Consider the following 25,878-nt stretch of genomic DNA (forward strand, 5'->3'; position numbering starts at 1 on the left):
TGTCCTCTTTCAGGTTCTTTTTATAGAGCTGCTTTTTTAGTTCTTGGGATTTTTCTTACCTCTGAGGCTTGACTTTGCTGTCCCAAAGTAAAAGCAAGGGAGTACATTTGTGCATAAGGAGCTCAGAGCTCTCTGATCACTAGTACCTTGGGGAACCTGCCGTTTGCCTTAATGAGAAGGCTGAGGTCGAGTGGAGCTGGACGAAGCAGGGTGACAGAAGCAGCTTGCCACGGCTGGCTTTTCCGGGCCCAAGGCTACCCTACTGGATCCCCTAATTCCAAAGACTGGCCTAGATTGTTGCAGAGTGAGAGAGCCGTGAGGAATCAGGCAACAGAGGCAAAGCTGAGGTCCTCCACTCCCTCTAGATGTAGACTTAGAAAATTTCTGAGAGATGCTGCTGCTTAGTCAGACATTATGGATGGGACCGCAATCAGTGCTATGTTAAGAGGCTGGCCCCACGTGTGACCCATCGTGTGGGTATGTGGGTGCACACACGTGCACAAATGTGTACATTGTGCATGACAGGCAGGCTGGGAGATAAACGGGTCCACACGGAAGCAAAAGCACGCCAGGTCGCTGTCTCAGCAACCCATGGGCAGAGCCGCGTGAGACAGGCTCCCTCCACGGACCATGTGCACCAGCCCTTCAGAACTTCACAAGCCAAGCATGAAGCCAATAAATAAATATCTCCAGCTGGATAATGCTCCATGCCTATTCTTGGCCACGTTATTTTCCCCCTTTCCTCTTTGTTTTTATGCAGTAGGTGATCTCAATGAAGTAAAATAATAACAATAATCTGCTCCATTAGGACCAAGCGTTAAGGGAATTATTGAACAAGTAACAGAAGAGGCAGCTGGCACGGTATATGCTAATGACCATTAGACTTTAACCCTCTTTCTCTCTGAACATAATGGAGTTGTTAAACCCTCTTCCTCCCAGCTCCCCAAACGTCAGGTAGCCCAGCCCAAGGGGAAGAGAGGAGGTCTCAGAGACCTAACAGCTCTGTGGGCAGCAGCTGGCACTGAGCAAATGAAAACCAACTGAGGGCAGACATTGTGCAGGATCCCTGTGGGGATTCCAATGACCTGTGGAAATTCCAATGACTTCAGATGAAAAAAGTTGGGAATAAAACGGAGAGAGTGTCAAGATGTCAAGATTTCCCTGATTTGGACACATATTCATCAATATCACTCTCTGAACCAGGTCTTTTTTTTTTTTTTTAAGGTCTTTTTTCCTCCCCAGCTAAAAAGTGAGATGAACCTTTAAAGGCTGCATAATCCAGGAGATGCCTGCGAGGGGACAGGTAGAAGGCCCTTCACATAGGTGCAGGCCTTGACCATATTTTTGTCCCACAAACAGAGGTCCAACTTTATCATTATGATTGCCATGAGGTCTGCTGTGGCAGGGTCTAGTCAAGTATTCAGAAACCCTGCCAGGGTTTTCTTTCACAGTAGAACCTCCAATGGCACAGTGTCTGTATTGGGAGAGGTGACAATCCTACAGAGCTGACGGTTAGCTTTGCAAAGATTTCAGAGGCTACATACCACTACAAAAGCATTTCTCAGCTCCTATAGCAATCCCATTACATATGCTTAATTCCTCCCCTGAATTCTTGCCTCATTATGCAATTCTACACACAGTCTTATTCCTATAGTATCGGCACAATGGAAGAGAAATAATAACTACCATTTGTAAAGTCTATACCGTGTGTCAAACACAGTGAATGGTGAACTACCATTATCATTTTATTTAATCCTACCAATAAATATAAGTAGTAGGAATTACCATTTCCATTTTTTAGGTGAGGAAACAGGAGATCAGAGGGGCTACATAATTTGCTCAAACAAAGACCCAACCACTGATCTTAACAATGTTGTTTTATGACCTTGTTGAGTAGAAAGGAACCCACCACTGTAGCCTGGGCTGCAATTCCCCAACTTCCCATCTTCTCCAAATTAAGCCCTGGTGGTCTTGCTCCTGTATCTAACTCTTAGGGTTATGCAAGTAAGGATTCTCAAATGTCTACACTCAATACTGTCTTCACTGCCTGCCCCAGATGCCCCCAGTCTTCTTCAATTAAGCTGATCAGTTAATGTAATCACTGGGTTGACCAAGTGCATAATTTCAAGCAATAATTTAATTGTGCCAAGGGCGGCCAGACTTACTGGGCGGTCGTTTCGACACGGGAAGAGAAAACTTACGGAGATATCTGTTCTTGGGTGGATGTTTTCTAAGTGAAATCAAATGCCTTTAGGGTCAATAGGCACAGATGCTCAACTATCTCCTTGAGAATAGCCTGCCACACTTGCACATAAACTCAGGTCTCTTTGCTGCCTGTAAGCCCTTGTTCTGGGGTCAGAGCCCTAAGAGGAACACTAGATGTGTTCCATAATACAACAACACGTGTAGAAGATAGGCTGGGGAGAAAATGTGGGACTTGAACACTTTCAGGGAAATTAGAACCTGCATCAGTCAGGTCACTCAAAAGACTGCTGGCCAACAGATTTGGAAAAGGTAGGAGAATCCCTGCAGGTCATGTTTTGCATTAGGGCCCTAACAATGATAATGGTCACTCCCAATGCAAGTCATTTAATGCTGATCAAATACAGAGGTTAGCAAAACTCTTATTCATGGCTTTCTGCTCATAAAGCTCTTCTAACCTGTAACTTATTTGACCCGCCTTGCTAAGGAGAATAACGGGCATCCATGGTCACATCTCTTGTAACACTCAAGCTGTGACTCAATCTTGGCAACAAGTAATATGCATAATAGAGCTGAAGAATTGTAGCAAAGGAACAGGCAAGGGAATTAAGGACTGGGGGAGACGCTGACCTACGAACACAATTAGTGTTTCACATGCTAAGATTCCCTCCAAGCCCCTCACTCCTTGCCAGCAAGCTTTGTCTGACACCAAAGAGGGGAGTGGGAGGGAAGATTGACAGTCAAGAGTCTGCTCTTGGGCCATACACTAAGTGCTGTGGCTCTAGTTTCTCCCTGTTAAAAAAAAAAAATTATTACAATTCAATTTTTCTCTGGAACTAATCAAGCACAAAATCTGGAGAAGAGGCCCTGTTCGTGACGGCAATCTCCGAGCAAGACACTGACGTTCTCATTAGGGCAGGAGGCTTCATTAAACCACCGGTTCCAACATCAGCAGCATGTTGTCTTCAGCTAATTACATTTTCCCTGGCAAAGTCATTGTACGAGTCTTCAAATCCTTCCCATCATTAATTTAAAACACATGCACACACAACAACTCCCTGCCCTGCCTCCCCCCTCGCTGGCCTCCCACCCACACGTCTCTGCGTGCTGTCAGCTTTGTTCTCCTGGTTTTCCAGGACTTCTTTCTTATATCGGGGCTTTGGAGGGGGAGGTGATGAGGTGAAGTAGAGAACCTGTCACCTGTAAGCTTGATTTCTTCACTAGCTGACCACGGCTCCCTCTGTTCCCGGCCAGATGCTAGTTATACATCCCAGGACCTTGGATGCAAGCCCAGTGCTTGCCCGCAAAGACGGGCCAGAGCAAAGGGAAGCTGGAAGTTAGACCCAGCTCTGCCCCATCCCACCCATGGAAAGTGACAAAAGGCCTAACTCTGCTATTGTTTTGATTTACTGATCAACGGCTTGATCACGCAGAGTGCATCCACAGGTCAGCCTGATCTGGCCAGAGACGCTCACGTGATACAAAGACAGTCGGGGGGTTGCGCTTCCAAGACAACTGAATGAGGCAGACGTCATCCCCCCCAGCAAATGCATAATCCTGTTCCAGGGGCAGGTATGTTTTCCTGACCTCGTGGAAGTTGTTCCCAGCCAGCCTGCAACATCATTACGACTTAGTGCAGATCACGGCGTCCACGAGGTTTCACTTTTCTACTTTTTGATAGGATTGATTTAGGTTTTTTTCTACTCTTCACATTCAGTTCAATTGTAAGGGAGAGAGGGGCAGAGAGAGAACAGGATAGGGTGACAGGGTTGTCTATGCCCATCTCTGCACCTCTGCCCTCTCCCTTCCCCGACACGTCCTTCCTCACCCTCCTTCTACCTCAGTTCTTCACACCCTTATAAGTCCCAGCGTAAGTTCCCCTCCTTCCTGAAACCTACTTTGATTACTCCAATTCTCAGACATGGCATTCGCTCCCAATTTTTAAAGCATAAAAGAGCTTTTCTTAATTAATCTTTAATCCCTGATTCTGCTGTTTCCCATATCATAGCTCTGACTAGACTTGCAGGCAGAGACCATGGCTTTAAAACTTTCTACGGTCCCAGCCTTAATGGAGGGCCCAGCGCAGAACTGACCCACTGCAAATAGCTCACTGCTTGATTAATTACAGGGAGGCACATTCAGCTGGCTTGGCAAAGCTGATAAAGAACAAATAGCACGATATCTACACTGTCGGCTCAGAATTAAGGCTTCCATCTGGAAGCCCTCTTCGCTCTCCTCAGCTGGCTCCTTGGCCAACCCTGAGGTGCTCCCTTGGCTGTAGAGCCTCCCTGGAAGGAGTCAGCTACAGTAGGGGGGCTGCTTCCTCACCCCAAGGGAGTGAGGAATGGAAGGTCCATGCTACAGACCCATCAACCAGAGGATATTAGCTGTGTTTTCAGAAAGCGTGATGGCTTCTCACCTACGCAACTTCATTCTAGCTTGTATCTTTATGTACCATTAGCAAGCCATCGTGAGATGGCAGAGGGCTCGTTTAAGCTGACAGAGATGCTTTTCTAGTAAAACGAACTGACCTGTGATCTGACTGTTCTTGTGTCCTCCACAGAGCTCTGCATGAACAGTCTCATCATCAGAGATGTCAAAGACATTTGTTATCACATTTTAAAACATCGGTTTAGCACCTAATTATAAGAAGAACGATATATGTGTTTTACAAAAAGAATAGCGCAAAAAAGTCCCTTTTCTTAGAAACTAAAGCCTTGATTTTTGTTTTTATTAATATAAGCATTATTTGTATTTATGTGTGTATATATTTACATTTGTATGTCTAGTTCTGCAGAGTGACTGCAGGTAGGATGGAGAAGTTCTCGTTCACTCCATTCTGTAGTTGGAGAAATTAAATCTGGCTTAGCAAGAGGGCCAAACACTGTCAGGACCAACAACGTGAACAGTTTTCTCTGCCACCACACCACGATAAATGCGGGCTGTACCCTGGGGAGATCCCACAGGCACACCAAGGGTTTGATGTACTCCCAGCACCAGCACCAGTCACTCCAGTTTTTTTCTCTCTCAGTCAAGAAGCCGTACCAGAATACAAGTTGAGTGAGAATGACCTTATTACAGGTCATTTATAACACTGACTCCACTCTAATGGAATAAAAGGAAACCAGTCACAAATTTCAGCACTTTACCTATGATTAGTATCAGATTCACTTGGCACACTTTACAATTGATGGGGTCACGGCACTGTGGCTGCAAACTGCAGAGGTATGAACACAGCCACTGAGGACAGGGAAAAAAAAAAAAAAAACCCAGATTTTTTTATTCCTGGGAGCCTGGCTTTGCCCAGAAGTCTGGGTCAGGGACTGTCGAGTCTGCAGGTCCTGGGAGAGGCCTCTTCATTGTATAACGCCAGGTGGTACCACCTCGGTCCTCATGTCATGCCATGTAATACACTCACTGCTGAAGTTCTCCCTCTGAAGATCTTTCACAGTGATTTTGCTTAGTGTCAATTAAACCAAATTTTAATATAGATATAGAGAGATGGCCTTGTGACCTGGCCAGCTCTGGTGTGTGTGTCAGTCTTCCCTAAGTTCCCTTTCCACGACTAGGCAGAGAGAGGAAGAGAGGTGAGGGTTTAGCGGAGAGAAAGGGACCCCAACGACCAGAGAGGAGCCCTGAGCAGAACATTCCACCAAAGGCCTTGCAACACAGAGGAAGCGGCCCTGACTGAGCACTTGGGCCCCAGTCCCAGCAGTGCCACTCACCAATCATTCGGCCCTTTGGCCTCTTTGAGCCTCAGCTTTCTATGGTGGCAGACTTGCTCGGCCTTCCCCACAGGGTCGTCTGTTCATTCCCAGAGTCTCTTTCGGCCAGGCCCTTGGCTGGGATACAGAGATACACGATCCCTCCTAGCTAGGAGATCACACTCAGTGAAGGCAGGCTCCTGCAGGGATGAGGGGTAGGGCAGGAATATGCACCAGAGCGTGCACTGGCAGGCACCCACCCTAGAGGGAGGGGGCCCAGGGATGCCTCCTAGGCAAAGTCATGGACTAATTTTTTTTTTTTTTTTTTTGCGGTACACGGGCCTCTCACTGTTGTGGCCTCTCCCGTTGCGGAGCACAGGCTCTGGACGTGCAGGCTCAGCGGCCATGGCTCACGGGCCCTGTTGCTCCGCGGCATGTGGGATCTTCCCAGACTGGGGCACGAACCCGTGTCCCCTGCATCGGCAGGCGGACTCTCAACCACTGTGCCACCAGGGAAGCCCTATGGACTAATTTTAAAGAGGCATTAAAAGCGACCCCACTTGGAGGAGACAAGAGACATTTTACACCAAAAGTATGGCACTAGTGAAATCACAGATGAACTAAATAGCAAAGGAGGTCCAGGAAAGATGACTGAGCTGGTCAGTGTGCCTAGAATGGAGAGTGGACACTAAGGAGTGATGGAAGAGAAGGGTCAGATCATGAGAGGTTCAACATCTTGGAATTTACCCTTCAGAGTGAGGAACTACTCAAGGCATTTTACCAGGAAGGTGACATGGTCGAAGCTGGATTTTACTAGGAACAGCCCGGTGGTAGTGAGAGGGGAGTTTTGAGGGGATGGTATCAGAAGGCAGCGTGAACAGGTGGAAAACCCATGCAGCAGTCAGCTGAGAGGTGATGGGGGCCTGCATCAGCAGTGGTGGTGGGGAGGGAAGGAAGAGAGGGATTCTAGAGACTTTCAGAAAATCAAATGAGCAGAGCTTGGTGCTGGATTGAATGAGGACAGAGAGGGAGGAAAGGGGATCTGACCTGGGTAACCATGCTGATGGTCCTTGCACCAAGCGAGGAGAGAACACAGGAAGTGGAGAGGGTGGTGGGGAAGATAGATGATACATTTCATCTGTTCTATGTTGTTCGGAGTGCACGTGGGACATCCAGACAGATAGATCTGTAAGTCAGAAGCTTGAGGGAGAGAAGCCAGGGCTGGAGAAAGAGACAGATGTAAGGACCAAGGGGGAAAAAACATGATACAAACAAATAATATTCATTCCACAAACACCAACTGGGGATGTTTCTTGTGTGAAGAGCTGTGCTGGTAGCTGTAAGAAATATAAAGATGAATCAGACTTAGACCAGATCCTGCCATTTAGGAACCTAGTAGAGAAGAAAAGACTCATCAAAATACTAACACACTGGGTAGAAATAGATACCAGCCATGAGAGAGGCTCAGAGAAATCTTCCCTGATGGCCTGGCCATAGGAAACCAAGAAGAAGGCATGGTCTCTGGTGGAGAGATTGGGGAAGGTGGCCAGGGGGAGATGTTTGAGGGAGGACGTAAAAGGTAGGATTTGAACGCATACACAGGGAGAGGAGTGGAAGGCACAAGGGGACAATGCCATGGCCATGACAGGTACAGGGACACTGAACAGGAGAGTGCAGAAAGGGGGATCCTGGGCAAAAGAATGAATAGGAAGACTGAGATCCTTCTGTTCCCAGATAATAAAATGCACTATCTGTGTGGATGATTCATAAGTGAAACAACGGTCTTTCTCCTCTGCAACCCTAGTGAGCTGAAATGATATTTTCTGGGTAAGGCAGCATGTAGCATGAATGCTGGTGAAAAATGTCTGGATGTAGAAATAGCCTTTTGAATGTGCTCACAGAAATAGTTACACAGCCCACTTCCCACTCTAACTTTTTCCATTAGATAAAACTAGGCAAAAATGAACATCAAATCCAAACTTGAGCAAAGAGGCAAAGGAACTCACAAAAAGCATGTAGGAGAGGGAAGCGAGGAAGAGGAAAGCAGCTGAATGTCCAGTGCCTCAGAGAGGACCTCGCATTCCTGTTTCCTGATGGAAATCTGGCATTGCCTTGTCCTTGTCGAGTGCTGTGCCGAGAACCAGCGGGACCCACCAGGAGGGGAAGGTGCCCTGTTAAGTGCCTTCACTGTTAGTCGGCAAGGCAGAGTTCATTATCCTGTCAGGAGTTTTCCTTCTAAAACAGACTTTTCCTCCTAACTGCTGTCCTGAGAACAGAGCACACAGGGCAACTGAAGCAGTCAGGTGAGGAAGAAATATAAAACCACTGGCTCAGGGGACTTCCCTGGTGGTGCAGTGGTTGGGAATCCGCCTGCCAGTGCAGGGGACACGGGTTTGATCCCTGGTCCGGGAGGATCCCACATACCGCGGAGCAACTAAGCCTGTGCGCCACAACTACTGAGCCTGCGCTCTAGAGCCCACAAGCCGCGGCTGCTGAGGCCCACGCGCCTGGGGCTCGTGCTCCACAATGGGAGAGACCACCACAATGAGAAGCTATCGCACCAGAACGAGGAGCGGCCCATGCTCGCCGCAGCTAGAGAGAGCCCACAGGGCAGCAACGGAGACCCAATGCAGCCAAAAATAAATTAATTAATTTAAAAAAACACTGGCTCATCTGTGCTTGCCAGGAATCACGCCACCTCTGGCTTCGCTGAAGGCATTTTAGGTAGGAGGATAAACATCCTCTTCTTAGAGCACCCGAAGTCCTCCAGAGGTGATTCCACAGTGCTCTGTGGGACATTTCCCCTTACCAAGTCCCCCAAGCTGGAGGTTGTGGGCCCTTCCTATGACATGATCCCTCACGTGGTCCGGAGGCCACTCCATCCTGGAGCACTTCCTGCCAGCAAAGGTGGGGACATGTGTAGGGAGACTCCCTGGGGACTGTGAAAAGCAGAGCTGGCTGAGCACAGGGGCCCTGGGCCAGCAGTTCAGCAACATCTCAGAGTGCCTGCAGAGAGATCCCAGTGGGCCACAGGCAAGGGCTCACAGCCAGCAAACTCCTTCCAACAGATCAGCGCCGTGGGAAGTGACAGATCCCTCCCAGGGCAGAACTGCCACCATCAAACCAACCTATAGGCACAGAAGCCCACCCTTTTCCCCACAGACCATCATCTCATGCTCCTAAATGGAAAAAAGAAGAGCAGAGTTGCTGCAGGGGATGGAATCAAGTTCCTCGATATATTACCCTGAGGTCTGTTTTAACCAGGGATTGTTAGTATCCCATCTGTCCTTCATTGTCATATTCCTAGGAAGTGAGATCTGGAAGCATCCTGAAGGGCATCTAGGCTGGGATTCCCGAGGCAGGGTACACACAGCCCATCCGATGCTCCTGGTCGATGGCATGCTAATGGCTGGTAAAAGTATGAAACACTTTTATTTATTTCATAAAATTTTATTTTTCCTAACCTATATTGAAATAATCAACTATTACTTCAAACCTATGATTTTGTTGGCATTTTCATCTGAGATAAAGCTAAAATAACTTCAAACTGAAAAAGACAGTCAATTTAAATAAAAATATTCTGAAAACACTAACACAGATTGTATAAAAATTTGGCAAAAAACCTGAATGCCTAAAGTTTTGAAAACATTCATATACAGATAAGAAAACTGCGGTTCAGGACGGTAAAGGAGCTTGCCTAAGGTTTCACAGGCTCTTCTGGGGAAAAGAACTATAGTGAACGCCTCCTGCCTTCTAATTCAGTGGTCTTATCCAACACGAGGCTGCTCGTCTCCTCGGCCGAGCTTTAATCACTGTTGAGGAGAGAAAAAGGAAACACAGTCTGTATGAGTACAGCTAGGCTCTCAGCCTGCACCACTCTGCCATGGAAGCCCTGGCTGGGACATGCGGATGCTGCCCCATCCCAACTCCAGGTGGAGTCACAGGAAGGCGACTGTGACCTGGAGAGGCTGGAGGCCTTAGATGCCGGGGCTGCTCTCGCTGATCAGAGGCGAGTGGGGCTGGGGACTGGCACAGCCAGCGGAAAGCCTGAGGATGGTGACCTGGATGTACAGACTCCATGAAATTTCGGGAATAAATAGAGAATCAAAGAGAGATGCTTTAACGTCACTGCTGGGATGCAGAGCACGTCTGAGTTTGTTCTGTGTGGCAACTTACCTCACTCTGCAATAATGTGTCTAAGGCCCATCGATGCCAAATCCTGACATGTTCACTCATAAATCCAAAATACTTTTGTGTCTTAATCCCAAAGCCTTCCATCTTTTCCTCAGACAAGAGAGAAGGAGGGAGAAAACAAAAGGTTGAATCCTTTCATAAACATTTGGTATCAGATCTCCTGTAGGGATCTCATACAGCTCTGCCTTCTTTATGGTGCTGGAGCAGCAGAAGTCACCTTAGGTTCACGTTAAGCAAACTGTGGGACTGGGAGCCAGAGCCCAGAAGGCTCCGGATACTGTTCCATGAAGCACTTGTACTGTCAGGCACGGTCCAATGTATCAACAGAGCATCTGATTCATCCCAAGTTAGAAGGCTCCTTGACTCATCTCTGTTGCTATTTATGGATGTCAGCAGCAGTGATAGAGGTGTCAGGAGAATCCATAAATAGCAGGGCAGTATTAAGAGGCTCCCAACCGCCCCGGATGTACCGTGGGGGCCCCTATGCCACGTTGAGGAGGGCTCCTGACATCAGCCTCTCACGTAGGCAAGACTTTGAATAAACTTGAGCAGATACTTGAAAGAGTCACAGCTGATTTTATGAGACGAGGTCTTAAAATGCTTTGTCCACCCTCAGCCTCCTCAGCGAGGCAGAAAGCCACCACCAACTCGTAAAGTCCTTCCGTGTCACCAACTTGATGGTGATGTGTCTGGAAGCACCATTCTACTTCCATGCCCGCATGTACATTTATATCAGGTATTTTGCTTTAAGGAGATATTCTAACATGAACAGGCATTTCATATAAGTCTACTGTGTATGGCAACGCTGAAACCAAGCAGGAGCCACAGGGAAGAGAAGACAGCATGTTTGCTAATCGGTATCCTGTTTATATTTCTTTTGTCAAGTCTATGCACATTTTTGTTTTCATCAACTTTTGTCTTCACTAAACCCATCAATACCTCTCAAGAGAGGTTAATGTGAGTGCATTTCACCTGAACTTGTAAATACCATATGCCTTGAATTTTAGCAAGAACAGTCTTTATCAGCGCCTTCCTTAGGTGACAATTATAATCAATCTATGGGAGTCTAACAAAAACTAGCAAACTATTATCTTTTACATTGCAAATAGAACCCTATAACTTCTACCGAGTTGTTAGAGTCTAGTCTCTGGGCTCTGTAGACAAAATGAGGAGAATATACTAGATCAGGGTCACTAAACTATGGCCTCTAGGCTAAATGTGGCCCACTGTCTGTTTTTATAAATAAAGTTTTATGGAACACAGCCACATCCATGCATTCATATACTGTGTATGGCTGCTTTGGCACTATAATGGCAAGAGTTAGATAGTTGCAACAAAGCTTAAATGGCCTGCAAAGCTGAAAATGTTTACCATTTGGCCCTTTACAGATCCTTGGCCTAATCTCCTGCCATTGTCCATGCTAGAGGTCTCTCTGTGGGCCCAGCTAGCTCTATCTACTCTACCTGAATCTAGTTTGTCTCCAACCAAGGCCCATGGGTGTGGGTTTGAGGTCATATTTAAGGACAAACTTCAGGTCTGTGAGAGAATCCCAAAGCTTTAGGGAGGGGCAGAAGGTGAGAGAAGACAGCATGATCTGGAGGAAATATAACAGCATTAAGAATAAGAATCTGAGTTTTTCCACCAATACTGACCCTGAATATCACCCATCATTATATGCCTTCTTTTTTCTCTTGTGAATGTAATAACAATCTTTGTATCTGTGGATACCTGGGTAGAAAAGGAATTCCCATAATGACGTCATTTGGTTTGATTAAAAAAAATTAGTTAATTAATGAAGTTCTTCCAGGGAAGTTTGGAGCTGAGATTACCATCCTAAACCACAGGATAGCTGCTAGGAAACCCTGTTAAACAATACAAGTGACTTAACAATGCCCTGGATGTCCATGACCACATCCCAGCTTTGTAATGGGCACCTTCTGTGGCCCTGATGTCCCTAATTGCCTCAGTCTTTTCCCTGAACAAAACCCCTCTAGGACCCTGTAAGATGTTGCTATGATCCCACCTGCTTTCCTGGCTCCCTAAGGTAGCGGGCCCCTGGGTAACACACTGCACACAGAAATTGTTACATCCAGCTTACCTGGCACCCCAAGAGTTTACCTAGGCAATATTTACTAGGCACCTCCCATGGGCCAGGCACTGTAGGAAGTGCTTAATAAGAATCACCTCATTTAATCAGCATAACAGCCCTATGAGGTAGAACCTATTATCATTCCCATTTTACAGATAAGAAAAGTGAGTTTAGACAACCTGAGCAATTTTTCCAAAGCCGCTAGAAAGTCTAGTAAGTGGCAGAATGAGGATTTAATTTGGTCTCTCTGATAGCAAAGCCACTGCTACAAAGTACCATAGCTAGACCATAGAACTAAAGTACTATACCATAGAACTTACAGTCTCCAGTGGCTTCTTGGCTTCTCAATGACCTCTGCTCAGATCCAACCCCAGGCTTCTGTAATGCTTGATCCTGTTGCCCAGTCTAGCCCTTCACTTTTTGAAGTGACTCAGAGACTCCAACATGACAGTATCTTGCCCATTTCTCTATGTGCCCTCCTAACCCTCATCAACCAAAGGGTTTCTGCTGTGCTAGCCAGAAGAAGCACATTTGTTCCACAGCCTACAAAACTGGAGAAGCCAGCCAACCCTCATGCCACCAAGCTGCAGTCTTACAGCACAGTGAAGTCTGAGGTCAGATATACCTGCCTAGAATCCTGGCTCCACCTATGTGAAATTCGGTCTGTGATTTACTTTCTCTACGTCTCAGTGTTCACATCCGAAAAGTGGGAGATTTAATACTATTTCACAAAGCTGCTATGGAAATTGATTGACATTATTCATGAAAATAATCCCATACGCTGTCTGGGACACAGCGAGTGAAGGGATAGCTTCATTACTATGAATATTACCAGTTCCTAATATTGATTTAAACCCCACAGAGATTACGACTCTTTATTTCAAAAAGATCTTCAGGGATTTTTGGAACTAAGTACTTAAAAGTAACTTGTTGGCATCTATATCAAGTGAACTAAACTGCAGAACAGAATATTACATCCAGCTGTTAAAAGACATTAGCATCCTTGTGAAAATTTGGCCTCTTAGCTATTCTCCTCGCTGTCTGGAGAAATGGGGGTAACTGAAGGCCTCTAGGAGCTTCAGGAAAAAGGAGAATAGAATTGTAAAGAGGACATAAAGAACGGAATGGAACAGGGAACCACTTGACACTCAGTTCTGCCAAAGGCCATCCTCAAACGTTAAGTGTTAATAATATGATTGAATGTTCCTTGAAAGCAGAATCTTGTCTTATTAGTTTTCTATCAATAGTTAAAAAAGTACATGAAGCCTGACATATCATTGAATGAAAGAATCAATAACTAAATGAATGACTGAGTCAATGAGTTTTTAAATCAACGATAGGTCAATAATGTTTTTAAAATGCTTTTTTGGTTTCTAGAAATTTACTGCAAAAGTGTGAAAGTATGTATATGAAGAAGCTTAAGTTTACTGTTACATGACTTTCACAATTTTAGAGTTGGAAGTCCCCAACTTCCCTCCTCCCTTCTCTGCCAATAAACCCGCTGTCAGCTGTGAGGCAGAGTGGTTGCAGCCAAGGTTAGTAGGTGGGGTCAGCTGAGCTGAACAGACTCTCAAACTTTGGGGTTAGCTTCCTGGTGTAGCCACAGAAAGACAGATCTGCATGCCACCTTGGTTGTGGGTCCTAGTGCTCAAAGAGTTAGTGGCTTTGAAGTAACAGTGGGGACACACGTCAGTTGAGTCTCAGCAGACAAAAGTTGACAAAACAACCAAAGCCGGTAAAAGGACATGTAATAAATATATCTTGGGCGCTCACTATGGGCTAGGATATGAGCTGGTTGCTTCTTAGAGTATATAGACTCTGACAACTGCCTCAATTCAAATCCTGGCTCTGCACCTTTAGGGTTGTTTGACTTCAGGTAAGTTTCTTAGCTTGTCTGGCCCTCAGTCCCTTTGTCTGTAAAATGAGATAATAACAAACTCTACCTCATGCTGTTGTGATACGAATAAAAAATAAGCTAATGTATATTGAAAGTACTTAGATAGGAAGTACACAGTAAGTGCAAAATTAAGACTGTGATGATGATGTGATGGTGGTGATGAAATCTTTCGATCCTCCTAACACCTCCACAAGTAAGATTGTAGTTGCCCACTGTATCAAACAAGTGAATCATGGACTCATGACTTATCAGCCTCTACTAAAGGAAGTGGTTCCAAGCCGTCCCTGGAGCAGGAGTGACCATTTTCTGTGTCACCTAGGCCAACCTCCCCATAACTATAGCCAACAGAAGAAGGCTGGTTACGGTTACATCTACCTACGGGATAATTTGATAGGAAAGTCTCTGAACATACAGGAACTATGGTAACTAGTGAGGTCCATCTGCTTGTTTCCCTGAGTTAGAAAAAGGGTGGGGGGAAGTAGGGAAGCTGGCAGCCGCAGGAACAAAACTGGAAACCTTGTAAAGCTGAGAGCAGTCAGGTGAGGTCATAAGTGAGGTGACTTGACGAGTGAATGGATAGTACAAACATTTTATAAAAGTGGAAAAATGGGGAAAACATTTACAGAGTAGACTGGACAAAGTTTCTCATTATGGCCACAAAAGTAACAGAAACAGGTGCAAAAAGCCAAACCACAAAGTGCTGAGGCTGGGGGCTGACAAGATGACTTGGATCCTGCACAACCTACCTGTTCCAGGCTTCAGGAAATTCTGCTTTTCAGATTTTCTTTTTTTTAATCAGAGGATTTCTGTCTCCCTTACCTCCATATGAATTTCTATAGTAAAACTCCATTACAAAGAAGGTCTGAGTAGATCTCCATTCTTTAAAGCTAAAAAGGCTAACCAATGCATTCATCTCACAGATGAGGTAATGAAGCTTCCCAAAAGGACAGCAGATTACATCAAGTGGTAAAGCCAGATCTGAAGACCACCTTCCAACTAAATGCAGTGTTTCCTTCCACTACGCCCCAGTTCCCACTCTACAGGAATAGGGGAGGGCAGCCAGCAAGATGGAATAGCTGATCAATTGAAATGGCTAATGGATTCACATGTACCTTCACCTAATGCATGTCGACAAGAGATGCACAACCAAACCACGGTGCCAGATAGAGGAGGTTTGCAAGCCAACTCTCCCTCAGTACTTGGAATAGCCCTCAAATGGACCCTGGCATCTCCAGTCTGTCGCACATCAGACAGTCAGAGACAACCCAAGAACAAAGGGGTTTTGTTTTTAGGGGTCTTGCTATTTTAGGAACTGCCCACCCATTTTCCTCATGGAAGGCCAAGAACACAAAGATGGCTTTGGTAGGTGGACAGTATGGCCAATCGGTCAATCTAGTCCCATGATGGATGGCTTGAGTTCCTAGATAAGCTCCTTGGACTGAATCAGGACCTGTCTTTCTGTACCTTCCAAAGGTACAGAAAAAGTGATTCTGATGAATGAATTTGCTAACAAATTTTTTGTAACAGATTTGTTGAAGGTAAAAGGTACTGAAAGAAAAAGCATCTAGACCTCTCTCCTATGCCCACGTACACCTAATAAGTACCTGACAGTCTTGGTGGCACACAGCAATGAACATGCTTAGAACTGCTCTTCTCTGCCCTAGAAATGGCTGAACCTTAGGAGTGAAATGAAGACAGCTTCAAGCAAGTAATATGTGACGCTTCGGCAGCTGAACTGAACTTGAATAAGGATGCTCAAGTAAGAGCAAGGATGGGTCCTTGGGCACAAAGTTGTCTGCAGTTCTGGACGCACAATCTTAGGGTCCCCCATACGTGTGTTCTGTGGGCTTTGCACTAACTCAGCCCCAAGTGTGACCTCACCAGAATGGAACATCCTGAACCTTGTTTCCTACATTTTTTCTCCCCAAAGAAAACTATGCGCCATGGGCTCACCTGGGGCTCCCAGCAATGAGGAGCCTGGGGACCCCTGAGGAGCCAGCAGTTGGAGGCCACAGGAACCTGCAGACACTGGCCAATGGGCTCCACACAGCCAGGGCTAGTGGTCCTGTGTAGCACCCAGGATTCATTGATGGGTTATCTTCATAAAACTCTCAGAGGGATAGACAAATGCTCAAAGATTATTTTTTTCCTCAGTTGTGAACTGTGCCTAAGAAGGCTGAACTACAAAAAATATTATCATCTACCAATGGGAGTTATCACTAATATATATATATATATATATATATATAACATATATTAGTTATCACTAATATATATACATATATATCAAACTGAAGCATTTTTGAAAGGCAACTTGCTGTGAAAAATATACTTAACCAGGGCTTCCCTGGTGGCGCAGTGGTTGAGAGTCTGCCTGCCGATGCAGGGGACACGGGCTCGTGCCCCGGTCTGGGAAGATCCCACATGCCGCGGAGCGGTTGGGCCCGTGAGCCATGGCCGCTGAGCCTGCGCGTCCGGAGCCTGTGCTCCGCAACGGGAGAGGCCACAACAGTGAGAGGCCCGCGTACCGCAAAAAAAAAAAATAATAATAATAAATATATATATATATATACACACTTAACCAACCCATATGCATGTAGGAAGTCTATTAACACTGCCATCTTTAATTACAAAGATGAAATAAGTAGATAATCCATTAAAATTATATTATGCACCATTAAATTCTTTTGTGTACTTTAAAAAGAAAAATGTAGATCACATGGTAAATTAGCAAAAGGACAATATGGAACTTTAAATCCACACAGAGTCTGACCATCTAATGTAATGTCATATTAAAACTTGACCTTCAATGGAGTAAAAAATTTGCTTATGACTGAAGAATTCCTTGACTTCTGGTTTAAGCTCACATAGCAATTTTCATTTGATGATTTTGCTTTCACTTGTTCGAGAGTTTGCAAAAGAGAATCCTTGTGTACTTTTGTAGTTTTAAACGTCAATTATCTTGCAAAATTCGAAATAAATCTCTTCAGCCACATCTGAATCATGCAGGAGGTTAAAATACATCATGTGACCCTCAAAGCAGTAATATAAGATTTCAGGAAGGAAATCCAATTATTCTATGTAAGGAAGCAATAGTACTTCTTTGGAAAAAATAATTCAAAAATTTTAGGATGTGACTGAAAAATAAGAAAAGCAAAAGGTTTTTTAAAGTTTTAAATTGCCAAGTTCCTAGCTGAGGTACTGGTTTTCTGTAAGCCCACGATTTTGCTGATGGTATGTATATACTGGGCACAGTGTAAGAGAGAACTTACCAATTTTCATCCATACAATGTCAAGAGGATACAAAAAAAGGGTTTTCCTCTGTATCTCATTCTCTCATTACTTATATTGACACTTTGTGTGTAAATAAAACACAGTAAATGCAAAATATAAAAACAAACGGAAGTCTCTGCCCTGAGGCTATATGGATGAGAAAAGTGTAAATACAAAATGAAAGCAATGTAAACTTTAAGGTGTCCACAGAACCATTAATTCCCTCTGCACATATAAGAAATATTTCGGATTATTAGTTAAGCTTTTAAATATACATTGTCTTAACAAAAGAGAAATGGTTGGGTATATTCATGTTTTTTTGGTTTTGTTTTTTTAATATTCATGTTTCGATAACCTTAAGTTTTCTCTTTTTTGAATTATGCTATTTGGATCCAACTAAAAACTGCATCAGTATTGATTGTTATAGTTAATGAAAAATAGCCCTGCTATTGTTATTTCATAACTAACAGGGTTTGGGTAATAAGACTTCATTTAAGTGCATTTCGCTGCCCAATACTGTTACTAGTCAAAGGATTTTGCTATCTTCTAACATTTATAATGTGTCATTCCAGATGACTCAAATGGCTGCCTACCTACTTCCAAAATATATGGCATAAAGTGTATCAGATAAAGTCTACCAATCCCTGAGTCTCTTAAGAAGAAACCATCAGAGACTCTGGGAACGACATCTTCAAACAGGATACCTTCAGGCTTGATTTCTAAGTTGAGGGCAGATACAAAATTTCAAACTTTGAAACTGTTTCTAGAATAGAATGTAAAGGATAGGAGAGACAGTGTCTGAGGGTGGATGCACCAGGAATGGAGGTAGGCGGGATGGCAAGAGGGGCGGCAGGAGGCTCCACTGACCACACCATCTTGGCAAGGATGGGAGGGAGTACTTATATCTTCAGTTCACCTTGGGGGCCCTGTGCTCCTGCAGAAGCCACAGGCTTTCCTGAATTGTTCATGGAGATGTGGACCCATCCACATCCAAGAGGGCAAGCCAGCGACAAATACCAGACTTGCCCACCCTTACCCTTTACTCAAGCCCTTTGAACCTCTGCCCCCTCCAGCTTAGTTGAAAACAACATAGAATAAACTAAAGTCAAGCTGAAGGAGTAATCTCTCCCATTTTATTTGGAAAACTGAACATCATAGTTGGTCTGCCATGGGTAACCAGTAGCATATGAAGGAAAGAGCTCAAAGAGTCCCAGGTTTAAGGCTGACTTCTGTTCTCTTTCCAGTTCAGTGTCCACTTTCCATTAATTCCTGCCCAGCGGGGCTCAACAAAAAGCATTAGCAATGTAGGGCTTCTTGTAAGGGTTATTACGTTTTGAGGACACCATCTATTTCCTCACATTCTTTGGCATCCCTGATCAGCCACCCATCCCCACAAATAGGCACACACATACACATGCATACACACACACTTCTCTGGAGAATCTATTGGAGCACCTCATTCTGAGCATAGAAGATGGGGTCCTTGCTACACTGAAGATATCATGTAGCAACTAGGACAATCTTTGGACTGTCCTCCCACAGATGCTCACACCACTTCCCCAGCCCTCACTAAACACACCTTCTGACACCTCGCCTGCCTTAACCTCTTACACTCAGGGTCTTTCTTTCAGACACAGCCACTCCCAACGTTAGTTCCTGGGAATCTCTTTACAGTTCTCTTTACGCTAAACATTTTTGTGGTGTTACAAAGACTGGACCTTTGAAATGGTCTTGGACCAGAAGAAAACAAAAACTATCCATCACAATAACCGCTTCCCACATTGATGGGAGGATGTGGATAGCTGGTGGAAAGTCCACCATTGTACCCTTCTTTTCAATCAGACCACATGATAAAGACAAAAGCAACGTGACCCCTGCATCTGTCACCCCAAGCGATGCCAGGGCTGATTCTGCAGGTCTGCCCGATCTCACCACAATCTGGAAACTACAAGCTACGTTGAAGAAGACAAGCTTCCCTGAGAGAAGAAACAGTGGTCTTTGACTAAGGATGTACGAGCACCCTAACCCTAATGTTATAAACCTCAATTAATTTGTAAATGTGAGGCACAGTAATCTGATTTACCTGCTCACTTTCTGGCATATCTGGACACTGAAGTTTTTCTATTTGCTATTCAAGGATTCTTTTCTCAATCACATAGTTTAAACAAAGTAGAGCAGCTGTGCATACGCAGGTAATGTACCAAGTCAGTTATTCATGGAGACACTGGCTGAGGAAGAAATAGAAGGCTTGCAGTCTGAGATTTTATCAGAGATTTTATAGGGATATTTTCCATGTCAAATATTTAGATAATGAAAATTTTAATACATCTAAAATGTGCTCAGTTTTCTCCAATCTAATACACAAAACTAAACAGCACATAGTGATGGTACCAGAGTAATAGATTAATTAAAGTTTAGATCAAGACCTCGTTTGGTACTCTGTTGAATTTCCTCACAGTGAAAGAGTCCATCCCCTCCCATACATATAGTCCGCAGATAATCAGTCAAGTCTCAACCTGCTTTCAAGCTACCCCAGGAGCAGGTGATGTACTGATTTTACTAATAAAAATACCAAGTGAATCAGGCATGTTCCATTTCTACTGGGAAATGCATTCATTTATTCCACAAGTAATTATAATTAAGCGTTAACTATGTGAATGCATTATTCTAGGTGTTGAAGGTACACCAATGAGCAAAACAATGCCAAACAAAACCCCTGCCTGCCACTGTAGCACTTACTTTCTAGTGAGATTCTAAAACACAAGTTCCTAGAATTTTAGGAAAAATTCTCTAATTTTCAGAAGGGGTATCTTAGAAGGGATGTTGATGGTGATGTTTCTGAGATGGGCTAGAGAGAAAGGCAAGTATCAATTGGCACACCCTTTACTGTAAGAGGAGAGAAAGCCAGGACTGATTTTCTCCCATCTGGGAGAAGAGGGCTCAGTAGCAGCAAGCAGCTTGGCAATTCAGTCCCTCAGCAAACATTTATGGAGAAACTGTTATAAGATATTCTGATCTAATTGAATAATTCCTTTCTAAGACAATCCACTACCCCCATCTGACACCGTCTCTGGTTTGTAGAAGTTACTCCCCGTCTAGGCATATTCTTAGAACAGTCGGGTAATGGTGGTACAGAAGTAACTGCAATTTTTACTTACACCACAGGTGGAGATATTTCCCATAAATGGGAAATGTACTTATTAACAAGATCAACGATCAGACTGTGGAGCTGGGTCCTACAGAGCTATGTCTACGGCACCCAGACTCTTAATGTCAAGGAAGTACAAGCCATAGCCTGAGAGGCTACAGTTGTGCTGCTCTTACCATGACTGAGATGTGGAGGATTCTCAGCTCCTCTTCTGCCGACTCACGCTGGGGTTCTTCGGTTGGGTCTTGTCCAGGGAGGCTTGGGGCACCGTCTTGGTGGTGGATGTGAAAAAGTAAAGTGCCATTCTCCAGCCACTGCTGCCTCCAGCGCACCAGAGGGATGTCCTCCGTGTTCCCTGAGATCTCTAGAGGACAAACACCAAAGGCACAGGTCAGAATTCCAACTGGACCAGTCCGAATCTCCCTTTTCGTCTCCTTCTTAGACACTGGTACCAATTAGCCAGTGTCAGATGAAGACAACAAAGGGTTTCTAACTATAGTTAAGTCAGGCTTACTGCTGCTCCAAATCTCAAGAAAGGGAAGAGGCCCTGAGAAGAAGAGAATTATCCCCCCATCAGTCTCTGCACCATAAACTAGTGGCCCAGCCTCTCACCCACTGAGAAAAATACAAAGGTAAAAATTCAAGTCCTTCCCCATATTTCTATGATCAATAGCATCCTTTACTTAGCACAGTTTGAATACCCTGACGACCTCTTGAGGTAAACAGGAGATTCTTTGCCTCTTGTAAATTTGAAAGTGTGAGTTCCCTAGAAATTACTCGGAGACGCCAGTGCGTCTGCCAAGGAGAGAGTTGGTAATTACTGCGCAGGGAACTGGCACTTATAGGAGAGTCCTGGGAGGTTACTGCAGAGCCACTGGAGCTGGCAGGTTATTTCTAAAACCACCGTCATCTGCTGCAAAGTCCACTGGAGATGTCTGATGCTTGCTTCGGCAGGTAAAGTAATGTTTTAATTCCCTTTAATATTCCTCTTCATTTTTACAGAGCAAAGGGGGCATACATGAGAGGGCTGTGAAGAAGCAGGCCCTTACCACAGACATACGCACTCACCTGCTTTCAGGCACTGAAATATCATCGGCAAATAAATAACAATATACCAAAACCTACTACGTACTTCATACTGCAGGTGTTCAGCGGTGCTGCAGAAGCATACTGTTATGTGTCCCTTTCTCTAATATCCCTAAGCAATACCAGATCGAAACTTTGAGACATCCCACAACAGAAAGAACCTGATTAATCCAGCTTTCTTGGGCTTCATTTGGCCCTAAGATCATTTTTTCCCTAACAACTATTATCATCCTCAGAAACTCATATTCTGCTGAACATACTTTGGCAAAGCATCGCTTTGTCAAATTTCTTTTTTTTTTTTTTGAAAGGCATGGCTTCTTCTCCCAAAACTTATCACCTTTGACTAAACAATTCAATACACGGAAAGAAGATAGAGTAAGATCTGTTTAGAAAAGTATTCTCATCAAGTTACCACAATCATAAAGAGGAAAGCAATTTTAAATATTTATACAGTTTATAAATATCTTTCATTCTTTGTGGGAGTGTACAAATGACGCTCTGCTGTATTTATTTACTTATGTATTCATTAATTTATTTAACAGACACACCTTGGGCATGTATTATGTACGCACCAGGCACTGTTCTAGGCACTGAGAGACTAATCTAAATGAGGCTCTCAACAAGTTCTCCAAAGCCACCCACTGTGAATGAATGTGTAAAGTGTTATACCACACGCATAAAAGTTTTGTGGAAACAGAAGAAGGAAGGAGTAATCTTGCTTGGGTAGAGGGTGGAAGATGGGAGGAGAGCAGCATTGCCAGAAGAAGAAGATCCTATAGTTTTGGGCCTTGAAGTGTGAGTGGACTTCTTATAATAGAGAGCGAAGTGGGAAATGGACATTCAGACATTGATAGGAGAATACGTAGGAGGAGGAGGAAGATGAAGAACACTGGCTGGTCCTCTCAGGGAAGGTCAGTGAGAAGGATTCATGAGCCACAGGTCATCAGCCTATGATGATTCCCTAGCTCATCCTACCATACTACCTCTCCTCCAGGGAGGAGAATAAATTTTGGAGTGTGCAGGAGGGTCCCCTTCATTCTTAGCTTCTCTCCCTAATTGCCTGAAGGACTTAGTCACCCTGTTGGGTTGGTAAGCTGTTCATGCTCTGGAAGTGACCGGCACAAGCATCTAGGAAGCTGCGGTGGGCAGAGGGTATGCAAAAGGCTCCCCTGCAGCCTGGTCCTGGTTTTCCCCCAGGCACAGCTCCATTTGTTAAGTGAGGCAGTGACAAAAGCTTCCCAAGTTCATCTTTCCTCTAAGGGGTCTTTACAGACTTCCAGGTGAACAGAAACCCTTCGGCGCACCTCCAAGCGTGCCTGGATAGACCCGCGGCTGCTGCATGACACTTCATCACAAGTCCTGCAATCACAAACCCCACTCGACAGCACTCACTCTTTCTAACCACTCATCAAGGCTCCACATCGAAGCACTGTGAAGATTCTTCCTGGGAAACACACCCTTCTCTCCCAAGTCCATTTCCTGACATTACAGTAGAAACCAAACTCCATCCCCTTCTCATCAGACATAAAAATCACAAGCAGCGACAGCTCCTAATAGAGCACCTAATGGCACAATTAAATCACCTAGAGCAACACACGTCCAGCCTCTTGCCTGCACCTGCTCTATTCCACACATCAGGTCCCACTTTAGCCCTTCCTTTAACTATTCAAGAGGAATCCAGCACCTCATACCTCTAAAGCACTCAACAAACTGGCTTTTTGTTTCCCAGGAGACCCTCATCGAGGAGGTCAGGCTCATTACCCCTGTTTTAACTGTGGAAGCAGAGACAAGTAAATACCCAGACCAAAGTCACCCCAGCCTGACACAGAACAAGGACTAAGACAGATGAATGAATTTCTATCAGATCCCCTCCACCTCCAACACAGGCATCAGAGGACATGACCTTCGAACATGCATAAAGAGAGGAAGCAAGTGAAAGCCCATGGGGTCTTTCAGGAATTTTTGTGCCGCAGTATTTAAAATTTTTGCACAAAGCCTTAGTATTCCATGAGTTCTTTTACAACTGAAATATAATTCACATACCATAGAATTCACCCTTCCAATATATACAATTCAGTGGTTTTTAGTATATTCACAAAGTTGTGCGACCATCCCCATTCTAATTCCAGAACCTTTTAATCAGCCCCAGAAGAAACCCTGTACTCACTGGCAGCCAAGACTGTTTTTGAGAAGGAAGGACGCCTGCTCCAAGGTTCTAGGAGTGATGGTACCAAGGAAAGAACGGGTGCAGTGGAGGTATGGGGAGGTGGGCTGAGAGCACAGAATCTCTAGCCTTGGCTTCCAGCCCAGCCCTCTGAACCTATCTATGGGTTATTCATGGCAAATTCCTTTGGAAAATGATATCCTGATTCTGCCTGGACCAGAATCATCACAGAGGGGAAAGGGTGAAGGAAGGAGGGTGCCATACCTGCCAGTGAAGGTGCCTGTCACTTTTTAGGTTGAAGATAATTACAGAATGATAGTTTCCTCCTTGGCTTTTTTCCCCCTCTCCTGGCAAGATCTGACACAGGAGAGCTAAAATGCTAAACTAGGAACTTACTTACTTCTGCTATATCTGGCCTGGGTCAACCAATGAAAAATCACACAGAGCACAGTAAATGTCTTGTGAATTTCATCACAGTGGGGCTGAGATCAGAGCTTGGAACATCAGTGTAATCACGTTGGTCTGGATGTCAGCAGAACATCTCAAGAAGAATAAATGCTCAGAAATTGCTTTACCAATGCAAGCCTGACCTGGGACTCCCAAGGAGCAAATGTGGGAGGTGATCAAATAAGTTACTTTAGTCCAAGACCTCCTGAGGGCTGTGGACGAGGCTCAAACAGAGCCTTTGCCAGTGTACTGAATAAAACAAGTGCCAACAGGAGCCTGCACAGTCAGATCTCAATATACCACAGGTGGCACGAGCACCACAGCCATCACCACACTGTGGGGCCGAGATCTCCAGAAAGGTAAGGCTGCCCTTACTTTTAGCATTCCATTTGTCCCATTCTTACCCTCTGTTAACCTCACAGATCTCAGCACCTCCAAAATTCTGGAATGCCCGAAATTTACAGAAACCAGGGTGCCATTCATTCTTTTTTTTTTTTAATATATGTTTTTTTCCCTTGTAATGAGAACTCTTTTTTAAAATAGTTATTTACTTATTTATTTTATATTTGGCTGCGTCAGGTCTTAGTTGCGGCACACGGGATCGTCTTTGCGGCATGCAGGATCTTTCGCTGCAGCGCGCAGGCTCTTTGTTGCAGCGTGCTGGCTTCTCTCTAGTTGTGTCATGCAGGCTCCAGAGCACGTGGGCTCTGTAGTTGCAGCACACAGGCTCTCTAGTTGTGGCTCTCATGCTCAGTAGTTGTGGCGCGGGCTTAGTTGTCCCGCTGCATGTGGGATCTTAGTTCCCCAACCAGGGATCAGACCTGTATCCCCTGCATTGGAAGGTGGATTCTTAACCACTGGACCACCAGGGAGGTCCCAGCCATTTATTCTTGAATACACAAAGATCTTGGAGCACACTCTATTTGCCACATTTAGCAAGTCGTGCTACATGGTTTCTACTCTCAAGGAGCTTTTGGTCTAGTAAGAAAATGAAGACAGAGCCATGAATAAGTACTCTAAACCGTAATAGCAGTGCTGGGTGAGAGGGTGGTACTTGGCTGGGCATATACCCTTGGAAAGGGATAAAATGGGAAGAAATGTTGGGGGTCAATTCGAGATGAAGAAAACAGTGTGTGTAAGCGTGTAAAGGAACAGCAGGATGATGCATGTTTGCAGAGTTGCGGGAGGTCTGGTTATGCTGCAGAGTGAGGATATGGAGAGGAGTAGTAGAGGACTGGGCTGAAAATCCAGATTGCTGTCAACTGTAAAAGTTGTGAATGCCAGTTTTAAGGAGTTCAGAGCTAATGGAAAGTCATCCGTGGTTTTATTAAGCAGAGGAATGAATAAAGCCATGAGTAGAAAGATGAAGAGGATCCAGAAAGAGTAGCAGATAGTCTAGACCCAATCACAGCCCCAGTGTAACTCTGATCCTATATTCTGCAGGAAACACAATACTAAACTGGAACTCAGGAGACCTCGGTTTAGAGTAACCTTGAATGGAATGCCTGGCTTTGAATTTTCTCATCTGTATACGGAGGAGCTGTATTGATGAATTTTAAGATCCTTTTGTAACTTGCCATTCCACAATTCTAAATCCAAAGGGTGTGCTTCACGTTACCACCTAGAAAGGCAATGATTTCAATGTACCAAGCAGTGTCAAATCCTCGCTCCAGT

The 25,878-nt window shown here is 44.7% G+C and overlaps 1 protein-coding gene across 3 annotated transcripts in view; it reads right to left on the reverse strand.

Moving 5' to 3' along the window:
- ASTN1 (astrotactin 1) overlaps nucleotides 1-25,878 on the reverse strand; it is a 337,153-nt gene that overhangs the window by 190,397 nt on the left and 120,878 nt on the right. For all 3 annotated transcript variants that reach the window (XM_032604868.1, XM_032604858.1, XM_032604850.1), the window contains exon 2: nucleotides 20,684-20,871. In XM_032604868.1, coding sequence (XP_032460759.1) covers nucleotides 20,684-20,871 — 188 coding nt within the window. The remainder of the gene's footprint in view (nucleotides 1-20,683; nucleotides 20,872-25,878) is intronic.

Source organism: Phocoena sinus, chromosome 1 (genome assembly GCF_008692025.1).
Source record: "Phocoena sinus isolate mPhoSin1 chromosome 1, mPhoSin1.pri, whole genome shotgun sequence".
NCBI lineage: Eukaryota > Metazoa > Chordata > Mammalia > Artiodactyla > Phocoenidae > Phocoena > Phocoena sinus.